The 24,877-nt window shown below is 42.8% G+C and overlaps 1 protein-coding gene across 3 annotated transcripts in view; it reads right to left on the bottom strand.

The window, feature by feature from the left end:
* MYRIP (myosin VIIA and Rab interacting protein) overlaps nt 1-24,877 on the bottom strand; it is a 340,763-nt gene that overhangs the window by 303,467 nt on the left and 12,419 nt on the right. For all 3 annotated transcript variants that reach the window (XM_006131818.4, XM_014577917.3, XM_006131820.4), the window contains exon 2: nt 21,113-21,260. In XM_006131818.4, the coding sequence (XP_006131880.3) occupies nt 21,113-21,222 (110 nt within the window). In that variant the 5' untranslated portion in view covers nt 21,223-21,260. The remainder of the gene's footprint in view (nt 1-21,112; nt 21,261-24,877) is intronic.

The following is a 24,877-nucleotide window of genomic DNA, read 5'->3' as shown; positions in this document are numbered from 1 at the left end:
ACACTTTAATGTAGTACCTTTTCAAACAGCACTACATTAAAGCACACTGGAGAACACTGTAAAGAGATAATCATTATAGGACACACACACACACACACACACACACACACACACACACACACACTTATTCATACGCTTTATAGTATACATAGTATATATAACAAGTAATGTGTATAATATACACTACCCATACTGTATATACAAAAAGGAAGCCTGGAAGACTCTTCCCTCCCTTCTCTCTCTCCCCCCCGCCCCCGCCATTTTTACATCCACTACACAAAACTTTAAAGAAATTCTTAACATAAGTCTCTGAAAATGAGATATACCCAAAAAAATCCATCTATACATAATACACATTAGTATTGTCCTTTTGAAGATACATGATGTGTCTATTCTAGGCCTGGGCAAAATACAGCCCATGAGCCAGATCCGGCCCACCAAGCCACCAGATCCGGCCTGACAACACTGTGGAGAGCTACAGGCAGGTTTCATGCTTGCCTCGTCCCACCTGCATGTGGATCAGAAATGTGACTGTGGGGCAGCACCTGGCCAATGGGAACTGCCTTTTTCAATAACTGGCAGCCATGAAGCACAAGGGGCTCCTAATAATTATTCACAGAGCACATGGCTGCAGCCTGTGCGGGGGCACAGCAGGCAGGGAGGCTGATTAAGGAATGGGCTGCTGGCTGGTAAGTCTCCTGGCCAGAGGCTGCCTCTGGCACCCCAGCACCTTCCTTCCCCGACCTTCTGCCTTCCCACTTCTGCCCCCTACTCCACATACCCAAATCCTCTGCCCTTTCCTGTACCCATACCCCCTCCCCAATCACAGTCCTCTCCTCCCCTAGCTCACAATCCAAATCCCTGTACCTTTTCCTGTACCCCATTCCATGCCTTAGGTCACAATCCAACCCTCTGCACCCCAGTCCAGTGCCCCAGGTCACAACTGCCTCCTTAGCCCAAGCTTCCTTCTGCACTCAACCTCCATCCTAGGGTGTGTCGACACACCCCTAGATCCCCCACCTCCTCCATTAATATCATGGAAGAGTGCAGCCCTCAACCACTTTCCAAATTCTTGGAGTGGCCCCCTGCCAAAAATTATTGCCCATCCTTGCACTATTCAGTCCTTCTCTAGGTTTATGCCCTTCATACTTGTGACTATCTACTCCCAGTAAATTTTGCTGGGTCATTCTGTGCTTATTTTTCAAGACAAGCGTGTGGAAAAGGCATTTTGAAGTAAAATGTGTTGTAGGCAGTTCCACAGCCAAGGGCCTATGAACCCCAAGAATTTTGTTCCTGCAGCCTTATTAGAAATTAGTCAAAGTATAAGAAGGCTCTCTCTCTCTCTCTCACACACTCACACTCACACTCACACACAGGTCTCTTCTCCAAGATACATAAGAGGGAGGGGTATCAAAATGCACAACGCTGATTTCACAAATCATCAGCGCTACTGACTTCAATGGGAGCAAACAGGCCCCACTGAGCACTATTGAAAATCCCGCCTAGTATGCAAAAATGGATTTCTGTTTGTAATAATTAGAAATCTGCGAAACTCTTGCCCATTCTGTTAAGATAGTGGTTTTCAAACTGGGTCTTGAGACTCAAGAGGGATTGTTAGAAACTTCACAGAGGGTCTTCAAAATATCAACCATCACATCAAGCATAAACAGACTCTTCAGTAAGAAGCAAGGCTGCCCCTCTCACTGATATCTGTAAGTTCTCATACTCTTTTTCTTAAAAGCATTATTAACAGCACATGTTTATGTAAAGTACACATTTACTCTTATCAATTAGTTTCTCAGTTAAGGGTCTGCGTTTAACACTGCATTTGAAAAGGGGTCCATCTACAAAAAATGTTTAAGAAATTCAGCTTTATGAAGCTTGTGAGAGTCATGCATTAAGTGAAAGCTCTGCTGAATCTCTTTTATAATGTCTGATGACAGGAAGATTTTGCTCTGGGCTGTCTGGAACTGCTTCCCCAATTAAAGTAAAGACCAATTAAGCTAGAGAGAAAACTCTTGGCGTTGTTATCCAGAAAGCTTAGCCAGCAAAATGCTTTCAGGTGTTCCTGGATTGTGCTGTAGGCTGCTGTAGAGTTTAACAAAAACAAAAAACATAGAATAGTAATAGAGATGTAGCCGTGTTAGTCTAGTCTAGCTGAAACAAAAAACATAGACAGAGCTAATCATTAGGTCAGCCTATAAACTACTTCTACCAGGCCTTAATCACCTGCATTCTGCTACAAAGACCTTTTACATCTGCACTTGAAAGGGAATCCTCTGAACTGTCATTCATGTTAAAATTCGACACTCTCCGGGAAGGAATGAACAAACACTCAAACTATCTTACCCATTACCAAGATAGCTTCCCCAATTATCACCTCTAATACCATTAGCTCACAGACATCCCACTCTCCCCACCTCTAATATCATCAATTCACAGACACTTACCTTCCTTCCTTCCCCCTCCCCCCCCCCCGCATCTCCCTCCTGTTCTGAAATGTGATTTGTCCTTTTCATATGTGTTCACTTTTTTTTTAATTGTATCCTTTGGTATATATGGTTGTGACTATTTTCTTCCACTATTTGATCTGAGGAAGTGGGTCTGGCCCACGAAAGCTCATCATTTAATAAACCATCTTGTTAGTCTTTAAAGTGCTACATTGTCCTGCATTTTGCTTCAGGTCTTCACTTCTCAAGGCTACTGTCTTTAGTGCTGTCATGTCTATTAAAAACAGCAGAACAAACAACACCAGTTTGAAAGAAATGGCTAATTCAGGAGGGGTAAATGCACAGAATAGAAGGGTCTTACCTTCTGACCCTAATCCCAGGGACATTAAGGGACACACTTTTTTTTTTTTTACCAGATGCAGGTACACATCTTGCCCATTTAGTCAGGACTGACAGCCAGAATCTCCTCTTCACTGACTCAATTCTGAATCTTATTTCTCACAAATACTATTTTAACCATATTAAATCTAAATATCTCTTTAAAATTAGGTCATTCTTGGACTATGTACTAGGTTGTCAAGATTGTGAAGCTGGTGTTCTTGGGAGGCTCAAGTCAATCCCACTTTAAAGGGAGAATAACCAGAGGGAAAAATGTTTGTTACCAGATTTCCTGTGATTATCTAATTCCAAAAGCCATCATCCTCCAGATTCTTCACCCACTTAGGCACACTCAGAATGTGGTTGTGCTGATTAGAGGAATTTATTTATATCACTATCAACAAGAGTCTGAGAAAAAGGAATGAAGGTCCAGATGGTGACAAAAAAATTCGTGGTGTCTATTGGTGCTGTCTATCCAGACACAAAATGCAATCTACCAGCCCAGGACCAATGGATATAAAGGTACAGAATGTGTGCATAGATGTTGTCAGAACTGAAATGAGTAGACTAGGAAAGGGGAACATGTGAAAAAAAATCTGTCTCAGGAACTGTGAGTTCAATAGAATATATTTGAACGAACTATTCTGAAACATGGATGTTACTTTCTGCCTTTCTGAATTAATTCAGTAACTTACAGATAATGTATAAGACGCATCTAGATTTTTAAGTGATTTTCCACAAAAGTGAACAAAAACTCTCCTGTGGGAATACACTGAGACAGACTCTGATCTCATAACTGCAGTGGAGTTAAATGTGTGTAACAGAAGAAGTTGTCCAGTTTTCTGTAAGGAGTCTATGAACTCAAAAATCAAATACATTAAATTAGCAGGAGATGCAATTACTCTTTACATACCAGAGGTCACTCAAATTATACTAATTCAAGGCTGTTCTTTAACTTTAAAAAATGCTATAGGTGTTTATTAGATTACATCTACATTACTAATTGGATGGATGCAAACAGCAACAAGAAAGCTTTTAATCAACTCCTGATTACATTTCTTATTTCTAGAATGCGCACTTTTGTTTTTGTACACAGGACGTTGAGTTTGGTTTCTTAAACTCAATTTGCTGTAATTTTAGGGAACATATAAAGTTGTTGCTAGGACTAAAAGAAAAAAAGGACATAACATGACGAACCACTGAATAGTTTTCTATCTAGATGATCCCCCACATTCAAATAGTTTGCCTTTAGAGCAGCCCACTCACAATGAAGTGTTCAGGTGCCAACACACAGCAGGTTAGAAGGAGAAGTAACAGTTCATGGCAACTGCACCTGTATTTGCTCTCCATGTTCCAGTGAATCCAGGATGAACCAGTACATGCTTCTCCAGTAGGTGATGTTTCTCGGGAGTTGCGATAGCCTGAATGAATCTGCCAGTCACCCCTCCCTGTTCTTAGTTCCTGAAGGGCTGCGGTACCACTACCTGTTGGAATTACATACAATCCCCAGCCCATAGTGATACATAAACTACTAAGATCTCCCAAAATATTGGAGGAAAATATCATATCTATCAAACAATATTATATTAAGCTTTTCTCATTCTTATGCAATGGCTCTGAGCGAGACTGAGATGTCTTGCTTTTCCTCTGGAATACCACCTCTGTAAAGTCCCAAATAATCTTGTCTGGGTTGTTTTGCCAAAGAAATACAGGCCACCTTGTGAAGGCTTTAATATCTCAATGGTTCCTCATTCAAAGAGACTTTAATCATCTTTTCAGATACAATGGCGGAGATTTGTGATCCTTTCTCTGGTTCCAGGTGCACAGTATCATGGCAGAAAGTAGCAAATGCTCACTTTTCCTGATTTTCATCCAGTTTCATCAAAGGGTTTGCATGCACAGGGGGCTCCAACAAGATGGACCCTATACCCTTCATGTATGATGAAAGCCAAGTAAGAATTTCTCTTATCTTTATTTACTTGGATTAATGTATATCTCCGGAAGAGAATACATGCTACCAACAACCCTTAATTATGCTTTGGTCTCCTGGTCTGTTTGTTTTTTTTTAGAGAAAGCAAAGGATGAACAATCATCCAAGTTATTAGCCAGTCAGGCTGTCTCCAGCCTTCCCTTGTAGGCAAACGTACTGAGAGAGCCAACTCTAACAGCAACTGATATTGTCCAATATTTATCACAGGCTTCTAAGTGAAATAACCAAAAAGCACTGAAGTCGATTATCCATAGAGTTACGACAATTCTATGGCAATTTAAGTCCAGTGAGTCTCCCCAAAATAAACCCAGTGGACCTCCATGAAGGACCAAGCTCACTGTATTTGAGCTCTTTACTGATACACAGCTCTAGTCGGAGATTAATTGTTCATAGAACTTTTTCAATGAGAGATGGAGAGAATTTTCCATATTTATCATGGAGCTTAAACACTGGTCAACAAATCAGGTTCAAATATTTTCTGAATTCTAATTTTAAATTAATACTACCATAAAAATATGTTTGAGTCATGCTGCTCTTCCATATAGTAACAACCATAAGAGTCCAGGGCTTAAAGCAATAAAAAGAGACATTTGAATATCCTATTGATTTAGTGTAATTCATTTCAACCATGAGAAGGCAGGCTGCTACATGATATATTAAAGTCATTTTATCACATAACCGTCTATTGTTCAGTTCACAGAAACATGCAAGGGCCTATTCTAATCTCAGATGCACAGACAAATGCACAGTAACTGCCAATTAGGAATGTAAAAATCCAGGTTAATCTCAGCTAGCCAGTTAAACCTTAGGGATCCCAGCAGGGACTGCTCCAGCCTAGGTGGAATAACCCCCAGGCCATGGGGCTACCAGCTTCTGCTCCCACTCCCCAATGCCCCCAAACGTGGGGCAGCCGACTCTCAACCCCCATGGGGCTAGAGCAGCCCTCTGCCCATGGCAGGCCACAGGCAAGGAGCTGCTCCCGGGTAATGGTTAACCAGTCCCCAGTGAGCATCACCTGGTATAGGTGATACTTACTAGGTAACCAGTTATACATTCACATCCCTACTGCCAATAGGACATAGACTGACTTGTTCTACCAGATATGTGTAGAGCTTATCCCACAAATTTCTCTAAGTCAAAGCAAACCTTTGGCCCCAATTCAAGAAAGGATCCATGGCCTGTCTATGGGCCTTAAAATTTTACTTAATTGGTATCCTGACTAGGGACTAATTTAAGCATGATCTTAAGTATGTTCCTGTATCAAGACTTTCATGACCACATTTTGAACCAAAGTTTCTCAACTGGCAACCATAAAAGGGAAATCAATGTTGGCAGTTACTGGTTCTATGCATGTAATAGATACTATGACAAAGCTCTTATGAAAACTCAGTGGGTCCTGCACTTCCTGGCAGATTTTGCTTGCCTCAAAGGCTCACAGCGGTCCACAGTTTTAGGCACCACACCTAGGGTTTTAGTTCGTTGTTTGTTGAGCTCTTTTCATCATTGGCCAGCATATGATAAAACGGAGAATAAACTCCACAATCCTTTTCCCAGAGTGGAAACAGGGAGGTGGTTGTTGGGGGGGAGGGAGGGCGGCACCCGGGCCCAACCTCTACTTCTGATTCCAGCCCAGGGCCCTGTAATAGTAGCTGCCTGTGTGAATCCCCAACACCTGCAATCCTCAGTTCCAAGACCCTTAGGGCTATTTCCCCATACCTTCCCCAGAACCTTCCTTCTCTCCAGTTCATCCTCCTAGGCTTTGTCTACACTGAGAGATCTTCGGCAAAAAATATGCTAATGAGGGACTCATTTGCATGAGTCGCAATCTCATTAGCATATTTTTTCTGTTTCTTTTTGTGCAAGGGGTTTTTGCGCAAAAAGATGCAGTGTGGACCAGGGTGTTTTGTGCAAAAACCTTGTTTTGCGCAAGATCCATCTGCCATATGCCCGGGAGAGGCATAAAGATCTTGGGCAAAACGTGGTTTTTGCACACAAAAAAAAGTCCACGCTGCTTCTTTTTGCACAAAAACCCCTTGCGCAAAAAGAAATGGCAGAAAATATACTAATGAGATCATGACTCATGCAAATGAGTCCCTCATTAGCATATTTTTTGCTGGAAGATCTCACAGCATAGCCGTAGCTCTAGTGTTTAGTTGTTGTCTCCTTTCCTCCTATTCCCAGCGGCGCTTTCTTCCATCCTCCCAGCTACACACACACCACAACTGTAGGCAAAGCTTTTTTTATAGCCATTCTGAACTGGTTTTCTTAATTACGCCCTAGGTGTCCTAATTAGCCTAGACTGGCCTGATTTTGCGGGCCTGGTCAATTAGCCCCAGGTGTTCCACTGTCCCTGATTGCTTCTGCTGGTTCTAAACCAGCCCCTCCCTGTTACTCTGGGAACAGAGATCTCCTCAGTCTGAGGCTTATAGATCTCCCTTCCAATACTTTTTATAGCCTTCTGTTCTGACCCTGTCATAGTACATAGGCAAATTTTGCAGGAATATGTTAGGGAGTCAGTTTCCAAATCTAATAACTTTATCGTAGATCCACTTTTTTCTGACTTCTACCCTCTCCAATCTATTGCAATTGCTCTTTTCAGATTCTCTTCCAGATTCTCTTCCTTGTCCTATCTCATGATCTATATCCCATCATCCTCAGCCTTTGGGCAGATACCCATCTCCTTCTTATCTTTTTATAGAATTCATAATACTATCCTCTCGTGGTTTTCTGACTGCTCTTGCAGCATGTTTTGGGCAGTTTCCCACCCTCCACTCACTGGCAGGGCAAACAAGTGGGAAATCAGGCAAAAGTTAACTGATTATTAATAATAAAATACTATTTCCTTCCACTATTTATTACTCTAGTTCCTGGTTTCAGAAAGAATTTAGATATATATTTAAATGTATGTAGTCCCCTTACTAAAGGTGCCTCTGCTTATTCTCTGGGAAGATTCTACAATCTAGTCCCAGAGACTACAATTCCCATGAGCCCTTGAGGAAACCAGGAAGGAAGTTTTCTCTTTGTTTGGGGTCTGGGTCTCTCCATGTGTGTGGAAAGAGACTCTCAGCAGTCTGTGGACTCTTCCCTTTGTTTTTGGAAAAAAGGAGCCAGACTGCTGTGGAGGAATTTTAGCCAGTCCAGGAGCTGTTAGGTTGCAGCTACAGACTTGGATTCAGAGCCTTTGGCACTGGAATCTAGCAGTCTGCTTCCAATTGCCCTTTGGCTGTACCTGTGGCTAGAAGTACTACTCTGCACCCAGCACACAGAAGGAGGCTAGAATCATCCACTCCAGCTGCAAAATCTTCAAGCGCACCCACACAAGCAAGTGTATGGTACTGTGAGCCCTGAGGAGTGCGTACTCTGGGATGTGATAAACAGTCACAGTACAAATGCTAGCTAGATACGTTCCTATTATTTCTGTGTACAGGCAGTCCCCGGGTTACGTACAGGATAGGGACTGTAGGTTTGTTCTTAAGTTGAATCTGTATGTAAGTCGGAACTGGCGTCCAGATTCAGCCGCTGCTGAAACTGACCGCCAGTTCTGACTTACATACAGATTCAACTTAAGAACCCAAGCTTCCCCAAGTCAGCTGCTGCTGAAACTGATCAGCGCTGATTCCAGGAAGCCTGGGGCAGAGCAACTCTGCCTCAGGCTTCCTGTAGTCAGCGCTGGTCAGTTTCAGCAGCGGCTGACTTGGGGACGCCTGGGGCAGAGCAGCTGGGGTGCTGCTGGGTTGCTCCAGTAGCACCGCTCCTCGGCGCTACTGGACCAACCCAGCAGCACCCCAGCTGCTCTGCCCCAGGCGTCCTGATTCAGCCACTGCTGAAACTGACCAGCAGTGGCTGAATCAGGACGCCTGGGGCAGAGCAGCTGGGGTGCTGCAGGGTTGGTCCAGTAGTGCCCAGAGCGGGTGCTGCAGGACCAATCCGCAGCGCCCCAGCTGCTCTGCTCCAGGGTCCAAAACAAAAGCCTGGTCTGCTGGGGGGGGGGGCGGCACACTATCCGCGGCCCCCCCCCCAGCAGACCAGGGACACGGGGAGCAGAGCAGCAGCGGCAGCGGGGTGCCGCGCCTCTGAGGCTTTGCTCTGGCAAAGTCTCAGAGGCGCGGGACCCCCCCCCCCCCGCGGCTGCGGCTTCAGTCCTGGTGCCTGTGGTCTGCTGGGGACCGTCCCCAGCAGACCACAGGCACCCGGACTCAAGCGGCAGCAGCGGGCGGGTTCCCGCGCTTCTGAGGCTTTGCCAGAGCAAAGCCTCAGAAGCGCGGGAACCCGCCCGGTGCCCCTGGTCTGCTGGAGACGGTCTCCAGCAGACCAGGGGCACCGGAGCAGCTTACGAACGGGGCTTTCTCGCCCCGGAGCTCGCAGGTAGCAATCCGCTACCTCGACCTCCGGGGCGAGAGCCCCGTTCGTAAGTGCGGATCCGACGTAAGTCGGATCCGCGTAAGTCGGGGACTGCCTGTATAGAGTGCCTTCACCAGACATGCTGTTGTGAGCACAGCTATGTTTCTAGAGGGCAATGCCTTAGTGCGCCTCTATACTTCACACTCTTATGACTTCAGACAAAACCTATCCGTGCACACTATCCGCGGCCCCCCCCCCAGCAGACCAGGGACACGGGGAGCAGAGCGGCAGCGGGGTGCCGCGCCTCTGAGGCTTTGCTCTGGCAAAGTCTCAGAGGCTCGGGACCCCCCCCCCCGCGGCTGCGGCTTCAGTCCTGGTGCCTGTGGTCTGCTGGGGACCGTCCCCAGCAGACCACAGGCACCCGGTCTCAAGCGGCAGCAGCGGCGGATCCCGCGCTTCTGAGGCTTTGCTCTGGCAAAGTCTCAGAAGCGCGGGAACCCGCCCGCTGCTGCCGCTTGAGTCCCGGAGCCTGTGGTCTGCTGGGGACGGTCCCCAGCAGACCACAGGCACCCGGTCTCAAGCGGCAGCAGCGGCGGTTCCCGCGTTCCTGAAGCTTTGCTCTGGCAAAGCCTCAGAAGCGCAGGAACCCGCCCGGTGCCCCTGGTCTGCTGGAGACGTTCTCCAGCAGACCAGGGGCACCGGAGCAGCTTACGAACGGGGCTTTCTCGCCCCGGAGCTCGCAGGTAGCAATCCGCTACCTCGACCTCCGGGGCGAGAGCCCCGTTCGTAAGTGCGGATCCGACGTAAGTCAGATCCGCGTAAGTCGGGGACTGCCTGTACTTTGTTAGTGTTATGCACTGTGAATCTGTTAAACTCTGTTTCTTTAAGTTAAGTAAAGGTTGTTCTTTCTACTGTCATCTATCAGATGTATACCATTTATGATTTGTAATTGTTGTTCTGGAGCAAGATGATCCAGATTATTTCTGGAATAATTTTATTCCTGGAGGCTCCCAAGGCACACCACTAAGTGTGTACAGGGCCAGCCAGGTGGAGGCACCACCATTATAAGTTCTTTATGAGCAAGGGACAGCAGCAAGGGGGGTGGATAGGGTTTCCCCAACTAAACAACATCACCCCTGGGGTACTCAGGATCTCTTTTTATGTTAAAACCATCAGGAGCCCAGGCACACTTGTGAGTATGACCTGCTCCCGAGTAACCCAGGGAGGAAAAAAGGGGGTTACATGTATATAAACAGACAGCAGTGCAAGCCAGCTGATCGTTCCTACAATCTGTCTCTAATTGTCCATCTTTCAGTGCACTGCACCTTAGTACTGCTGTTGGCCCTGCCCCTGCTGATGATTAGAAACCAACTTCACAAAGGCCTGGGACTTCTCCATATGAGGGTCCCCAAAGTAACTAAACCTAGATTTATTTTTTAAAACTACAGCCAAAGACTAGCAACTTACTCAGCCTGATTTACAGTTTTAATTAAAACAATTGACAGCACTGAGTTCGGCTTCACATCAATATCACTGTAATGTACCTTTCTGTTTATTTCCTTTGGCATATTTCTGGGGCTGCTTGTTTCGTTTAATGTCTTTTGTATAAGGAAGGCAACAGCTGAACATAATGGCTTGTTTTTAAGACCTTATTGTCTATTATATAAATATTTCTCTGTAAACATTTATAATGAAATTGTTATGAAATCGAGCCAGATGAAAAAGCTTCATTGTAATCACCAAGGTAGTTTTGAAATCAACAAACTTCCAAAGGTTGAATAATGACCTTAATTTTCCAAGAAAGTGTCAAAGACGAGCACATTTAGGATACAGTCGTATCACTCCAAGCAGACCCACAAACAGATCAAGGCAACCAAAGAGAATTCTATAGCAACATTTATCGTGTTGCTATAGAAACTGAGAAAATTTGATAATTCCCTTCTAGCACCAAAAACAAATTTTAAATACAACACCATGCTACCAATATTGACAGCCTTGACAAGTATCATTTACAATTAGTATTTCCTTACAGCATAGCATATAAAATGTCCTAATACTGCACATTGGTAGAAGTCTACTATAATTGACTCTTTTTATTGTTATGTTGCACCTGTTTGGCATGCTTTACTTAAATCTGTGGCAGTAATACAAACAGTAAAACAAAAAAACATGAACAGGGATACCATTACTTACAAGTTAGATTTTGTATATGGCAACTGTAAATCAGATGACCTAGACTTGATGGTCGAGTAAACTAGTTAAAAGCATGGCCCTCCAAACAAGCCAAAGCTTTTGCTAGCCAGGGTGTGCAGTCTTGCTATAGAAACAGTTAAGTTTAGCCTTTACTATAATTTTAATGGCACTGTAACACTATGGTACCCCCCATTCTGCCTCAAACATTATGGGGACAAAATCTTAGCTGTTGTGAATTAAAAGATAATCATCAAGATTTGTAAAAGGATATGACCTCACCGACCTTGTCTCTCTGCAGGTTTGTAAACATTTTAATGTATAAAATAAAAGACTTTTCTTAATTGCACTAAATTTCAAGTAAAAAAGTTTGGATAAAGTAATACCGAGTAAGGTTTCCAGTCAGAGTGTTTATGGCTGGCACTCTGGATTATGTATTTTGATAAAGTAAAATATTGTCTTACTAAACGGCACTCTATATTCAAAATATCTGCAATAACACCTGTCAATGTGCTCAAATTCTGTAGACTTGGATACTACAAAGCCTTACTCAAAAGAGCATACCTTACTCATAAGTAGTCCCATCTGCAGAGCTATGCATGTGAATGAGGATTAGTTCTATCAGTCAGGTTAGTGAGATCCGGCTCTACACAGAGAAAATATCTAAGATGAAATATTAAAATCCTTCTTGCCATATAGCAGCGTTAACACCTTTATTCCCTCCCTCCCCCCCATCCCCTCCCACTTTCCTTGTGCACAAAAGAGATTGCTGGGGTTTAGAGAGACAAATGTGGCTGCTTATACTTTTTATTTTTCCATTTGGGCTGTGAGATATAGTTTTGACTACTGAGCTCTCTCTCAAAATAAGAGCAAGTTATTCATCTGAATAAGTGCTTTCTTTTAGTGGATACAGTGAAATATTTTATAATTTAGCCCCCAATATTAGCAAACTTTGTAAATATTAATTCAAAATCAAGTAAACAAATCAGGAAGCCACTTTAAAATTATTTCAAAACACACCCTAGTGTTCTTTCCTAATATGATCTGTAGGAAACAGAACATGACAAAGAACGGTCCTCCTCCAGCACCTTTCAAATGAATGTCAATCCTCTCACTGGCTTCAATGGGCACAGGATTTGGCTCAAATATCTTTTAAATGCAATTATCATGGTGACTTACATATGCAAATACTGTACTGCACTGAAGTACAGAGACACCATTAGGCATTTAATTATGCTGAAAATTACTTGCTGAACTCAAAACGCAATCACCAGTCCACATTACCCACCCGAAGACACGCTACAGAAGCTACTTGAGGGGCTAAGAGTTCATTTGCTCTTGTATCAACCTCTTGAGAAAGGTAAAGTGATCACATGTGCCACTTAGATGTCAATTGCCAGTTTTACCCTTCCAATGCACCTTTTGAAAAATTTACCTCAAAGGGTGTTTAAATTCCTTTTATTTACTGTGTAATGGACATTGTCATCACTACTACTGAGGGCTAGATTGAGCCTTTAGGCAGCCCTTAGGGATGCCTTACAGCTGTGCTGCTCCATGAGCACACTGGAAATAATTATATTTCATCAGGGGGTCACAGTTCCAGCCAGTTCCAGGGATGGGTCATCTTGGATAGGGGACTCATTGGCATTCATTTGCCAGCTTTAATCTACTTCCCCCTTAGCTTTGGTTGCTGCAACACTGGAGGAGTACAGCCAAGTCTCCACTCTCTCCCTGCCCCACTTTCTCCTCACCATCTGCTGGAAGTGGGAATAGGAGGTAGTAATTGCATGCCCATGTTTCCTCCTATGTCTGGATCTGTACTGAGGGGAATACTTACAGGCTGCGTCTACATTGGCACCCTTTTCCGGAAAAGGGATGCTAATGAGACAAGTCGGAATTGCAAATGCCGCAGGGGATTTAAATATCCCCCGCGGCATTTGCATGAACATGGCTGCCGCTTTTTTCCGGCTCGCGGCTTTGCCGGAGAAAAGCGCCAGTCTAGACGGGATCTTTCGGAAAATAAAGCCTTTTCTGGAAGATCCCTTATTCCTAATTTTAAGGCTTTATTCTCCGAAAGATCCTGTCTAGACTGGCGCTTTTCTCCAGCAAAGCCCCGAGCCGGAAAAAAGCGGCAGCCATGTTCATGCAAATGCCGCGGGGTATATTTAAATCCCCTGCGGCATTTGCAATTCCGACTTGTCTCATTAGCATCCCTTTTCCGGAAAAGGGTGCCAATGTAGACACAGCCACAGAGCCATGAAGGGGTTACCAGTGTCTTACTTCCCTGCATAGTTGTTTACAGTTAGTCCAGGTAACAGTCCAGCCAATAGAACTAAGGCACACATTAAAATAAAGTCTCAGAGGGGTAGCTGTGTTAGTCTGTAACTAAAAAACTTAAACAACAAATGGTCCTGTAGCACACTGGAGATTAACAAAAAAATATATAGATAGTATCATTTTATGGGCACAACCCACTTATTAAAATAAAGTTGATATTTTTCCCATTGGAAATGAAGCAATAAGTGCTAATTTACTAATTGACTTCTCCAGCTAGACTGAAATGCAAAATAATAAAATGATACCACTGTGTATCCAAAAATGTTTCATCCTAAATGTTTGATCTTTAAAAAGGTGAGAACAATTAACTGTTTGACTTCATTGAACTTAAACCATGGGGACTACTCAGGTAGACTATGAGTCTGCAAGATCAACACCCATAAGAAGATGCTTTTCCAAAACTTTTATGTCCATAAACTTAAGTCAAAACTCTACCCTCTTCCTTGGGTTTGGGTTCATTGCCAAAGAAGTTAATAAAGAACTGTCCAACCCACACTTTAGCCCCCGCTCTCTGTACAAAGCGACCATCACCTCTCTGATGTCTAGGGAGGATAATGAGCCCACTGCAATAATTAATCAGTTGAATCCATATACTGCTTCCTCGGCAGAATCAAACCTATTGACAGGTTAGAGTGTATTGTAGAAGGCTGGAAATAAGTTGAATATGAATTAGCATACAGATGTATTGCTGGTGTGTACATATGTTAATATCATCAGCGAAATATCTACAATTTTGTCTAATCCCACAGTATTATTTGCAAGCAGCACACTTTCAAAACAGCATATCCTGCAATTAATGACAAATAACAGTTCCTAAAAGCACTTTAGAGTCTGACCTTACTGACTCTGTTGCCAGAACTGCCATTAGCTGTCCAGCTCGTAGGCAGAATGTATCCAGATCACTAATTACTTTTTAACAAGCAACTTCAATGTGAGAAAACCTTATGGGGATTTCAGTTAAAATATTAAGCTTTGCTCTTGAGACAGGGCTATAAAACAATGGCATAAAGTAGTAAATTTAATATGCAAATTAAATTACTGACAACTGTTAATCTTACTCTTGTAATACACATTGTGTTTGCCTGTTTGAAACCTACGTAACAGGAGCTTGTAACTTGTTGATGCTTGTGTGTGGACTGCAGTTTTCTATAGTTTTGTCATGTGGTCATTTCACCTCTTTGCCTTAGGTGCAGTTTGACTTCTCTGTTGGGGCGGGAGGGCTATTTACCTGTTTCATAAGACTGGTGTGAGGATTAATTAAAGCGCCCCCATCATGCAGAATGCAGCCATCTAAAACGACCCGCTGTCCTTCTTGGCTCGGTACACAGGTGCTGCTTTGAGGACTAGTGCATTGAAGGAGGGCAAGCAAAGCCAGTTTTTGTCTCACCTTCCTTCTCTGCATACCCAGAGTACTTAGCAAGGGAGCAATTCCTAGGCACTTTTGACCTCAGGGACTGGAATCATACCTGATGCTTGTAAAATCTGTGTAAAGAGTCCTCTTTGTGCCCTCCCACCCTGCTCATCCATGTAAGGACTGAATAGATGCTGATTATATTAAACTACTTAAGGAAACAAAGTTCAGTATTCAGAAATCCAAGTCATCTTCTGGAATTCTAACACCCACAGACACAGCCAGGCTGGAAACCGGAAAGGAGCTTGAAAATCTATATTGTTAAAAGCTGCTTGAAGCAAAGCTGTTGTAGGAACGAGCTATATGGATACACCTCTACTGATTCAGCAGACAGTTAGTTGCCAGTGTGTTTGACTTGGCATTTTGTCAATAGAGGAAATGAATTACACAGAAGATGCTTTGTAAACACAGGTTAACAAGACTTTAATTTTATTCCCAAGACCTGTGACACATACAGTACATATACCAAACCCTCTTGTAACATGATGAGATAAGAGAATGTGGTTGTTTGGTTTTTATTTTGATTTTTATGGTCTAGCTTGACCAGTGGTGTAAGCAAAGAGAAGTTCTTACTGGCACAGGAAGGGGATGGTACACTAGCCGGGGGGAGGGGGGGAGGGTGGGGCCACATGACCTCACGCATGACTTCACCCTGCCCCCAGCCCAGTGCCCTCATGGTCTACCCCTCTCTTCCCTATCCCACATTACTTGGGGGGAGAAGAGACTGGGGACAGTTCTGCTCCTTATCCCATGGTTCTTCCCAACAGGGAAAGGAGCAAAACTCCCAGCACCTTCCTCTCCCTTTCTACAGAGTTGCCTTGTCTGTGTACAGGGCTTTGGGGAGATGGGGACAGGCTGGGATTTCGGCTCCTTTCCCTGCTGGGAAGGGCAGAGGGGAAAGGAGCTGAATGTCAGCGGCTCCCAGCTTCACCCCCAGGCTTCAGCCTTGTACACAAAGACATGGCAGCCAGTGGAGACGGCCAGCAGAGTGTCTTGCTGGTACACTGTACTACATACAAATAACTTGCCAGTACGGCATACTGGACCATACAGCCCACTTGCACCACTGAGCTTGACCCAGAATCCTGCACATTGCATGATAGTGGGAAATACAAATTCCATGACCTAACACTGGTAAAAGTGGGAGATGCATGAGAGGGCCCCCCCCAAAGGTCACATACCCCTATTAGTCTTGGAGAGGGGAGAAAGGACCCAGCAACACCCAGGAGTCAGAGGCGTGAGTGGGGAATGTGGTGAGTATCTGTGCTGGTAACAACTCCCACCCCTGGGGCAGGGAATTTGTTTATACATAGAGGAGGAGTGTTAGAAGATCCTGAAAGCATTCTCAGGCAAAAGATAAGGAAAACAAAAGGATAGGAATAAATGGCCCATTTTCAGAATGCAGAGAATTGAATAGTAGGGTGCCCAGGTACTGGTCTAGGATGAGTTCCAAATATTTGTAAATGATCTGCAAAAAGGAGTCAACAGTGAGGTGGCAAAGTCTGCAGAGGTTATAAAATTAATCAAGATAGTTAAGTCCAAAACAGACTGCAAAGAGTTACAAAGGGATCTCACAAAACTTGGGGGACCTGGCAACAAAATGGAAGATGAAATTCAATGTTAAATGCAAAGTAATGTACATGGCAAAATATAATCCCAACAATACATACAAGCTTACACATCAAGAAAAGAGCTCGTGGAGTTATTTGCATAAGAATCCTTCATACAGTGCCCATGCCATCCTGAAATCACTCTCCAGCTTCAAAAGACTTAAAAAATTACCTCCAGTCACCAATGGGACAGACAACTGAATAATGTAGCTGTCCTTGAAATGCATGCCACATGGGTAATAAAGATGCCCTGCCTCCTCTTTAGTTGGTGCCTCCCCCCTTTCTCCTATTAGTCGCCCCTGCCCCATCTACCTTAGCATTTCCACGCACCTCGGCCAACTTTCTGAAAACTGTCAGCATTATCAAAGCCTTTCACTAACCATGTGTATGGCTATTTGTCAGGTAGAGCAAGAAGAGTAGTCAGAAAACTCTTAAGAGTATTAGCCCTTTCTACACTGAGATTAATAATTCCTCTGTTCAGAAGTGTAAAAATAAAATTGGCAGTGATAGGGAAAACTGGCTTCAGCACTTTTAGTCACAGTTGAAAAACTGTAATAGAGTACTTAGAAATGGAGGATACATTTCATTTAATAACTTCTTCATACAGACAAATTCCATTTAACTGGAACACCCGCCCAGTCAGTACACAGCATCTTGGAAGCATATGATTTCTTCATTGTTTATACAGGATCTGAGTTTCATTTATACTCTGGCAATGTAAACAGCCTAACGTACATAATAATCAGGCGCTTGTAAGAACCTCTGGTTGTCCACCCCCACCACCCTCACTGTGGACACTATGGAAAGATGGTATATGGCAAACTGATAAAAATTAGGACTTTTCCTATTGCTAGTATGTCTGCAGCAGCACTAATTGTAAACCACACAGAGGAAACTGCCAAAAATTCCCACTGGAAACAACAGTTAGTTTATCTGTGTAAGTTATTTAGAACAATGGGTCTCGTGTATGCCAATGATCTGAAGAGTGATAGAGATGCAGCCGTGTTAGTCTGGTCTAGCTGAAACAAAAGATAGAACTATATCGCACTTTAAAGACTAACAAGATGGTTTATTAGGTGATGAGCTTTCGTGGGCGAGACTCATTTCCTCAGATCAACATGTGGAAGAAAATCGGCACAACCATATATACCAAAGTGATACAATCAAAAAAATGAACGCATGTGAAATTGACAAATCAAATTTTAGAACAGAGTGGGGGTGAGGGGAAAGGTTAGTGTCTGTGAGGTAATGACATTAGGGGTGATAACTGGGGAAGCTATCTTTGTAATGGGTGAGATAATTAGAGTCTTTTTTTAAACCCATACATAAAGTGTAAAATTTAAGCATGAATGACAGTTCTGAAGCTTCTCGTTGAAGTCTGGAGGTAAAGTCTCTTTGAAGCAATATGCATGTTTTAAGGTCATTGAGGGTATGACCAGTCTGGCTGAAGTGGCAAGCAACAGCTTTCTCTCTGTGAGAGTCTTATGTCTGTTTTGTGTGCATTGATTCTTTGGCGAAGTGTCTGAATCAATTCTTCGCCAAAGAATCAATGCACACAAAACAGACTCCTCCTACAGTTCCTTTTGTACATCTATGCCTGTTTACATTGTTTCACAGAAAACAAAGCTAGTTACTAACAAGTCTGTTTGTTGGCTATTTCTTTGATGTTGTTATAAGCCACGATGATGAAATGTGCTGATGAGTCTAAAAGAGAAGTAGGGTAGCCAAATTAAACCAAAAAAAATATTCCACCAACATACAAGAAAAGAAACTACAAAATGAGCTGGGGAGATCTGACCTGCAGGAATAGCTGATAATAATTATTCATACCACAGGTCCTAAGTTTTAGATCATGAGAAAATAAACTGCACAGATACAAAAGGAGTGGAAGTAGCCAACCATATACTGTATACACAGCACAAAGTGAGATTATTTTCATCTGGTCACCTTAAACATTGTTCAGTTATTACTTTTTCATTTAATCACTCACTAGAAGGTGTAAGAACAGGTTTGGAAATTTGAGAGGAGATGATGAAATGTTTGAGAATCACTAATTAGGAGACTGCTACAAATAGTTAAAAAAGAGGGTTACAGCAAAGAATCCAAAAGATATTTAAGATGCTTCAGTGAAACAAGATAAGTTTTCCAGCCAGTCAAGGTTTACACCGTTCCTACATAATGGATGATGAAATGATATTGGAAAAAAGGAAAAAAGCTTTTTTGCAAATAATTTTAATAAATAACTAAGGGTATGTCTACACTACCCCGCTAGTTCGAACTAGCGGGGTAATGTATGCATACCGCACTTGCTAATGAAGCCCGGGATTTGAATTTCCCGGGCTTCATTAGCATAAGCGGGGAGCCACCATTTTTAAATCCCCGCTGCTTCGAACCCCGTGCAGCGCGGCTACACGGGGCTCGAACTAGGTAGTTCGGACTAACTTCCTATTCCGAACTACCGTTACTCCTCGTGAAACGAGGTGTACCGGTAGTTCGGAATAGGCACCCTAGTCTGAACTACCTAGTTCGAGCCCCGTGTAGCCGCGCTGCACGGGGTTCGAAGCAGCGGGGATTTAAAAATGGCGGCTCCCCGCTTATGCTAATGAAGCCCGGGAAATTCAAATCCCGGGCTTCATTAGCAAGTGCGGTATGCATACAGTACCCCGCTAGTTCGAACTAGCGGGGTAGTGTAGACATACCCTCACACTCACAAAACCCACTTCATCAAATGAGATGAGCTTGAGCATCCCACAGGGAAGGGGAAGGGGATATTGCGTATAGTCATTTGGAGTAACCAATAAGCCTGGGTTTATCATCCCTACATTGGAAACCAGCCTCAAGTGACTAAAAATGGGGAAAGAGGTCTGATATACACCAGGCTAGGTATAATTAACAGACTGTACAAAGCAAGAGCCAATCATCTTGCGTCTGACCAATGAACGAAGGGGCACTCAGTAAAAGAAGGGGTCTATTGCTCTATTCATCCCCCTTTATCCTAAAACTGTTTAACACTTTGAAATTTCAATCAAGTTTCTAATCCATTAGATCCATGAGTGCTAGTGCACTCAAAATGAACTCTGATAGTATGATGATGTATTTCCTCCTTCTTCCAACTGTTCCAAAGTAATAATTATTTCAGAGAATAGCAGAGGAAATAAAATCACAATCAAAAGAAGGATTTCTTTTTCCATTTATATAACATACAGGCTGGGTTTCATATCTTTCGTAAGCAACTTCCTGCTCTTCTAAGTCCATTGAGATGCTAGGGGATAAATAATGGTATCTAGGGTTGCCAGATGGTTTAACAAAAAATACCAAAATTCCCCTCTCCCCCCCCCCCCCAAAAAAAACACTGGGAAAAAATTCTGTCAAGGGGAGGAAAGGGGGAGACCAAAGTTGTTAAGCCAAAAAACAAAAACAAAAAGAGCCCCCAGAACAGAATTGTCGAGCAAAACAAAATTAAAAGGAGGCTGTCCCTATAAGATGGCCACCATCTTGGGTGCCATTTTTAAAACCCCACAGCTCTGACCCAGTTAGCACAGGGAAGCTGGGGGAGGGGGGGAGCTGGTGGAGGGACGTTCGGGGGGAGGCACACAGGAGTGGCTTCATGAGCCACACTTTTGGAGGGAGCTGCGAGCCACGGGTTGGCCACGGCTGGTGTTGAGGGAGGCATCACATGGCCAGTCCTGGGTCTCTGCTGGTCACGTGGGCCAGAGCAGCATGCACTCTGCTCTCTCCCCAACCCGGCATCCCCCTAGCGTGGTGCCCGGCAAGTGCCTCCTCCTGCTCCCCTTCACTACGACTCTGCCGCGCTCCTCACTCCCCCACCCCCACCAGACGTGGCAGGGGAAAATTGTCACTGCCAGGCTTCAGTCCGAGGAAAACAGGAAATACCGGACATTTCACATGTCCAGTATTTCCCGTTTTTTTTAACTGGATGGAGCCTGCAAATACTGGACTATCGGGGTGAATACTGGACACCTGACAACCCTAACAGTATCCTCTTGTCGTACTGGTATTAGGGCAAAAGAAATTGCATGCAAAAAGTATAGATAGGCACTTCAGTTTCTTCTTGAGAATAAGCAAGTCATGTTTTCTACAGAAGCTAAAAGTCTGGGAAAGCTATTGCATCAACCAACTCACATTCCTGCTAGGACATGAAAAATGTATTCAAACATTTTTTAAAAAGAAATCAGTCATAGAATTTAATCAGATAACTGCTTCTGACGACAAATTATAAGCCAGAATAAATCTTGTGTGCTCAATACATCTAGTTGCATAATGTGAAAAATATTTCTTGTGGATGCTGAAAGGTCAAGTTCCTTCAGTTTGTTCAATAAATATCTTCTTCACTATCCAGATAGAACAACCAACATGAAAATATATTTTAATAAAAATCTCTTACCTCAACCTCTCTTCCTCTTTCTTGCGAAGGCTGAAATCTCGTTGAACCACCTGAAGGACATGCTCTGCTTCATCATCAGTCAAACCAGACAGATCCAGTTTCCTCCCCATTATTTTCTCTATCCTAGATATGAACAATAAAGCGGTACCTGAAATAAAAAAGGCAGCAAAGTACCTAGTGAACAACTTGAAAGCATTGACTAGACTTCAGTGATTGCATAAAATAAAGGACTATTACGGCCATAACATCAGAGGACAAGCGATTCTCTATATGCAGTTTTTTTAACCCTCTAACCTGCACAAACGTTATGGGGGATTGTGCACCACCGTTAATTTCCTTCATTCCAACTCGATTTCAAATTGAAACTCAAATGTTATTTTTAAAAATGATCAATTATCACTTCTTCACTTAGTAAATGGCAATATTGAGATGCTACTTTACCCACAAGTAATATGATACTATGATCAGAAAGATATTTAGAAAATCCAAGAGTTCAAAATCAAATCAACTACATGTAGACTTTGGAAACCAATAAAATAAAATTTTATTTCCAAGAAAATCATAGGATTTTTTAAAAAATTCTGATAGAGATCCTTATGGAGAAATGAGATCCATGCTTGTTGAATGCCTTGCCCTATTAGAGTGAATACCTCAAGTTACCAGGTTGGTCTTAATCCCTCTAGAAATGTTTTTCATAAAACTGGCCTTCAGTAACATTCCTAAGAGAAATTTGGTATACCCTGAACAAATCTGCATAAAAAAATAGGTGGGGAAAAAAAGAAAATACGCAGAGTAGAACATTCACCACAAACCAATGCAGTAAATAATTACTAATTTAAATTTAGCCTTAAATGTAAAATTATGAAGATTGGAAAACAAAGATGAAGTGTTGAACAAATAACTCATCACTATATCTATAGAAACAAAGGAACAGAGACAAACATCTGAGTTAGAGGATAATGCCAGACAAGTTAATGAGCTCTAGCGAGAAATAGAACTACAATTTAAAAGACACAGAAAAGCAAAAGAGTTGAGAAAATACCCAAATAATGGGACCAAGAGAACATAAAAACAGGAAAATTCAATAAAATATTTGAGGCCTGGATATGAGAACTTTTCAATTGAATAGCAACAAACAAGCATTAAATTTGTAACAGAAGTACAAACAGATTCAAATTAAAAACAGGAAGTGTAAACAACAGATTTGCTGGCATACGAAGAGGAGCAAGACTATAATACTCTACAGCTTCTAGGATCATCAACAAAAGATTCTGGACATGGTCTCACTCAAACAAAAATCCACAGAAGGAAAGAAAAGGATCTCTTTCATCAAGGATTAGGATATCTACATAGAGAAAAGGAGATTTTTTTAAATTGCCTAAACAGCTCCACAGTATACTAGGGATGTTAACTGTTGGGCATTTGTGTAAATGTGTAATCACTTGAAACTTTAGCTGTTATACGTCTACACATGGGGGGGGGGGAGAAAGGTGGGAGCCACAGCTTAGAATTCGGAAAAGAGGAGTCAAAACAAGCTCCGCAAGAACTTGAAAGTTAAGCAACAAACTTACATGGATCACCTAATAAACCATCTTGTTAGTCTTTAAAGTGCTACATAGTCCTGTTTTTTGTTTCAGCTACACCAGAATAACACGGCTACATTTCTATCACTATTTTACATGGATCAGTAAAGACTCAAGATCACCTCTCTCCAAACTGTTTCGCAGCTAACACACAACCATACTTAATTAAATTCTGGAAATACATAACTGGGATATGTTATTGTCTTTGATTTATTTATAGTAATTATATTTCTATTGTAATGCATTACAGCAATTGAGAGTTAATCATAAGGAGAAACCAACAAAATCCCATAGAATTTTCTTCAAAATATGACCGTGTAAGTAAGATACCTATTTGTCAAGTTCAGAAACCAGCATCATGTCTGGGAACTATGCTGCCAACCTGGAAAGGCACATTCAAAAGGTGCCCTGAGGAATAATCTGCAAGTTCTTAAGGGGAAAAAATGATATAGATGGATCACAATTATCTTGAACCACCCATATCCAAGAAGCTCACAACACAAGATACATTGGATTCCACATTCACAACTATGGGTATGTCTACACTACCCGCCTAGTTCGAACTAGCGGGGTAATGTAGGCATACCGCACTTGCAAATGAAGCCCGGGATTTGAATTTCCCGGGCTTCATTTGCATAAACTGGGCGCCGCCATTTTTAAATCCCTGCTCGTTCGAACCCCGTGCCGCACGGCTACACGCGGCATGAACTAGGTAGTTCGGACTAGGCTTCCTAGTCCGAACTTCCGTTACTCCTCATTCCACGAGGAGTAACGGTAGTTCAGACTAGGAAGCCTAGTCCGAACTACCTAGTTCGTGCCGCGTGTAGCCGTGCGGCACGGGGTTCGAACGAGCAGGGATTTAAAAATGGCGGTGCCCAGTTTATGCAAATGAAGCCCGGGAAATTCAAATCCCGGGCTTCATTTGCAAGTGCGGTATGCCTACATTACCCTCCTAGTTCGAACTAGGAGGGTAGTGTAGACATACCCTTAGGCAATTAGAACAGTTGATTAAGCAACCTTACTGGATGCTCACCTACAGTCAGTCACTGTAAATGGAAGACTACTGAAGCTAATGGAGGGTTCAGGATTTTGCAAAATTGTTGACTCCATTCTGGAAGGGTTAGGGATGAAACCTACACTGAAATGCTAAAAATAAATGAGACGAAATTACTACTGTAGCAGCCACTGTTCAAGAGAGGATCACAAAACAAGTTAAAGACTAATTTCTGTGAAAGCGGATTGCACTACTACACAATTTAGCATAACATTATAACCTAAATGGAGGTGAGTGTGTAACTGTCTGGAAAACTATTTCCACAGTTATGGTTCACAGTCATAATGGCCGAGCATAACAAGTGAGGTCCCACGGGGATCAGGTATGGGTCCAGTTCTGTTTAATATCTTCAATGATTTATATAGTGGCAGAGAAAGTACACTTGCAAATTTTTCCAGTTTGGTATTGTCCACAAACTTTGGAAGTGCTTTGGAGGACAGGATTAAAATTCAAAATGATCTGAACAAACTGGAGAAATGATCTGAAGTAAACAGGATGAAATTCAATATGTACAAATGTTCTTCCAGAGTACTTTGCAATCAGTTGCACATACACAAAATAGGAAATGATTGCTAAGGAAGAAATTGTGTGGAAATGGACTTTAGAATCATAGTGGACCATAAGCTAACTATGAGTCCATAGTGTAAGAAAGCTAACATCATTCTGGGATGCATTGGCAGGAGTGTTGTAAGTAACACACAAGAAGTAATTCTTCCACTCTCCTTCGCACTGGTAATTGTGTCCAGAAAGATGTGGACAAATTGGAGAACATTGTGAGAAGAAGAAAAAATGATTAAATGTCTAGAAAACATGATGCATGAGGCAAGACTGAAAAAAACAGGCTTGTTTTATCTGGAAAGGAGAAGACTGAGAGGAGACATAACCTTTTAGGTACTTGAAAACCATTGTAACAAGGAGGGGGGAGAAAATTACTCTTAACCTCTGAGGAGAGGACAAGCAGCAATGGGCTTCAATTGCAGCAATGAAGGTTTAAGATGGACATTGGGACAAATTTCTTAACTGTCAGAGTAGTAAAGCACTGGAATAAATTGCCTAGAGAGTAGGAATGTAAAAGGGTAACTGGTTAACCAGTGGCCCAGCCCTGGCCAGAGCACCAGTTAAACAATA

Source organism: Pelodiscus sinensis, chromosome 2, assembly GCF_052426305.1.
Source record: "Pelodiscus sinensis isolate ZL-2025 chromosome 2, ASM5242630v1, whole genome shotgun sequence".
In the NCBI taxonomy this organism is placed as follows: domain Eukaryota; kingdom Metazoa; phylum Chordata; order Testudines; family Trionychidae; genus Pelodiscus; species Pelodiscus sinensis.
This window is presented reverse-complemented; position numbering and strand designations above follow the sequence as displayed.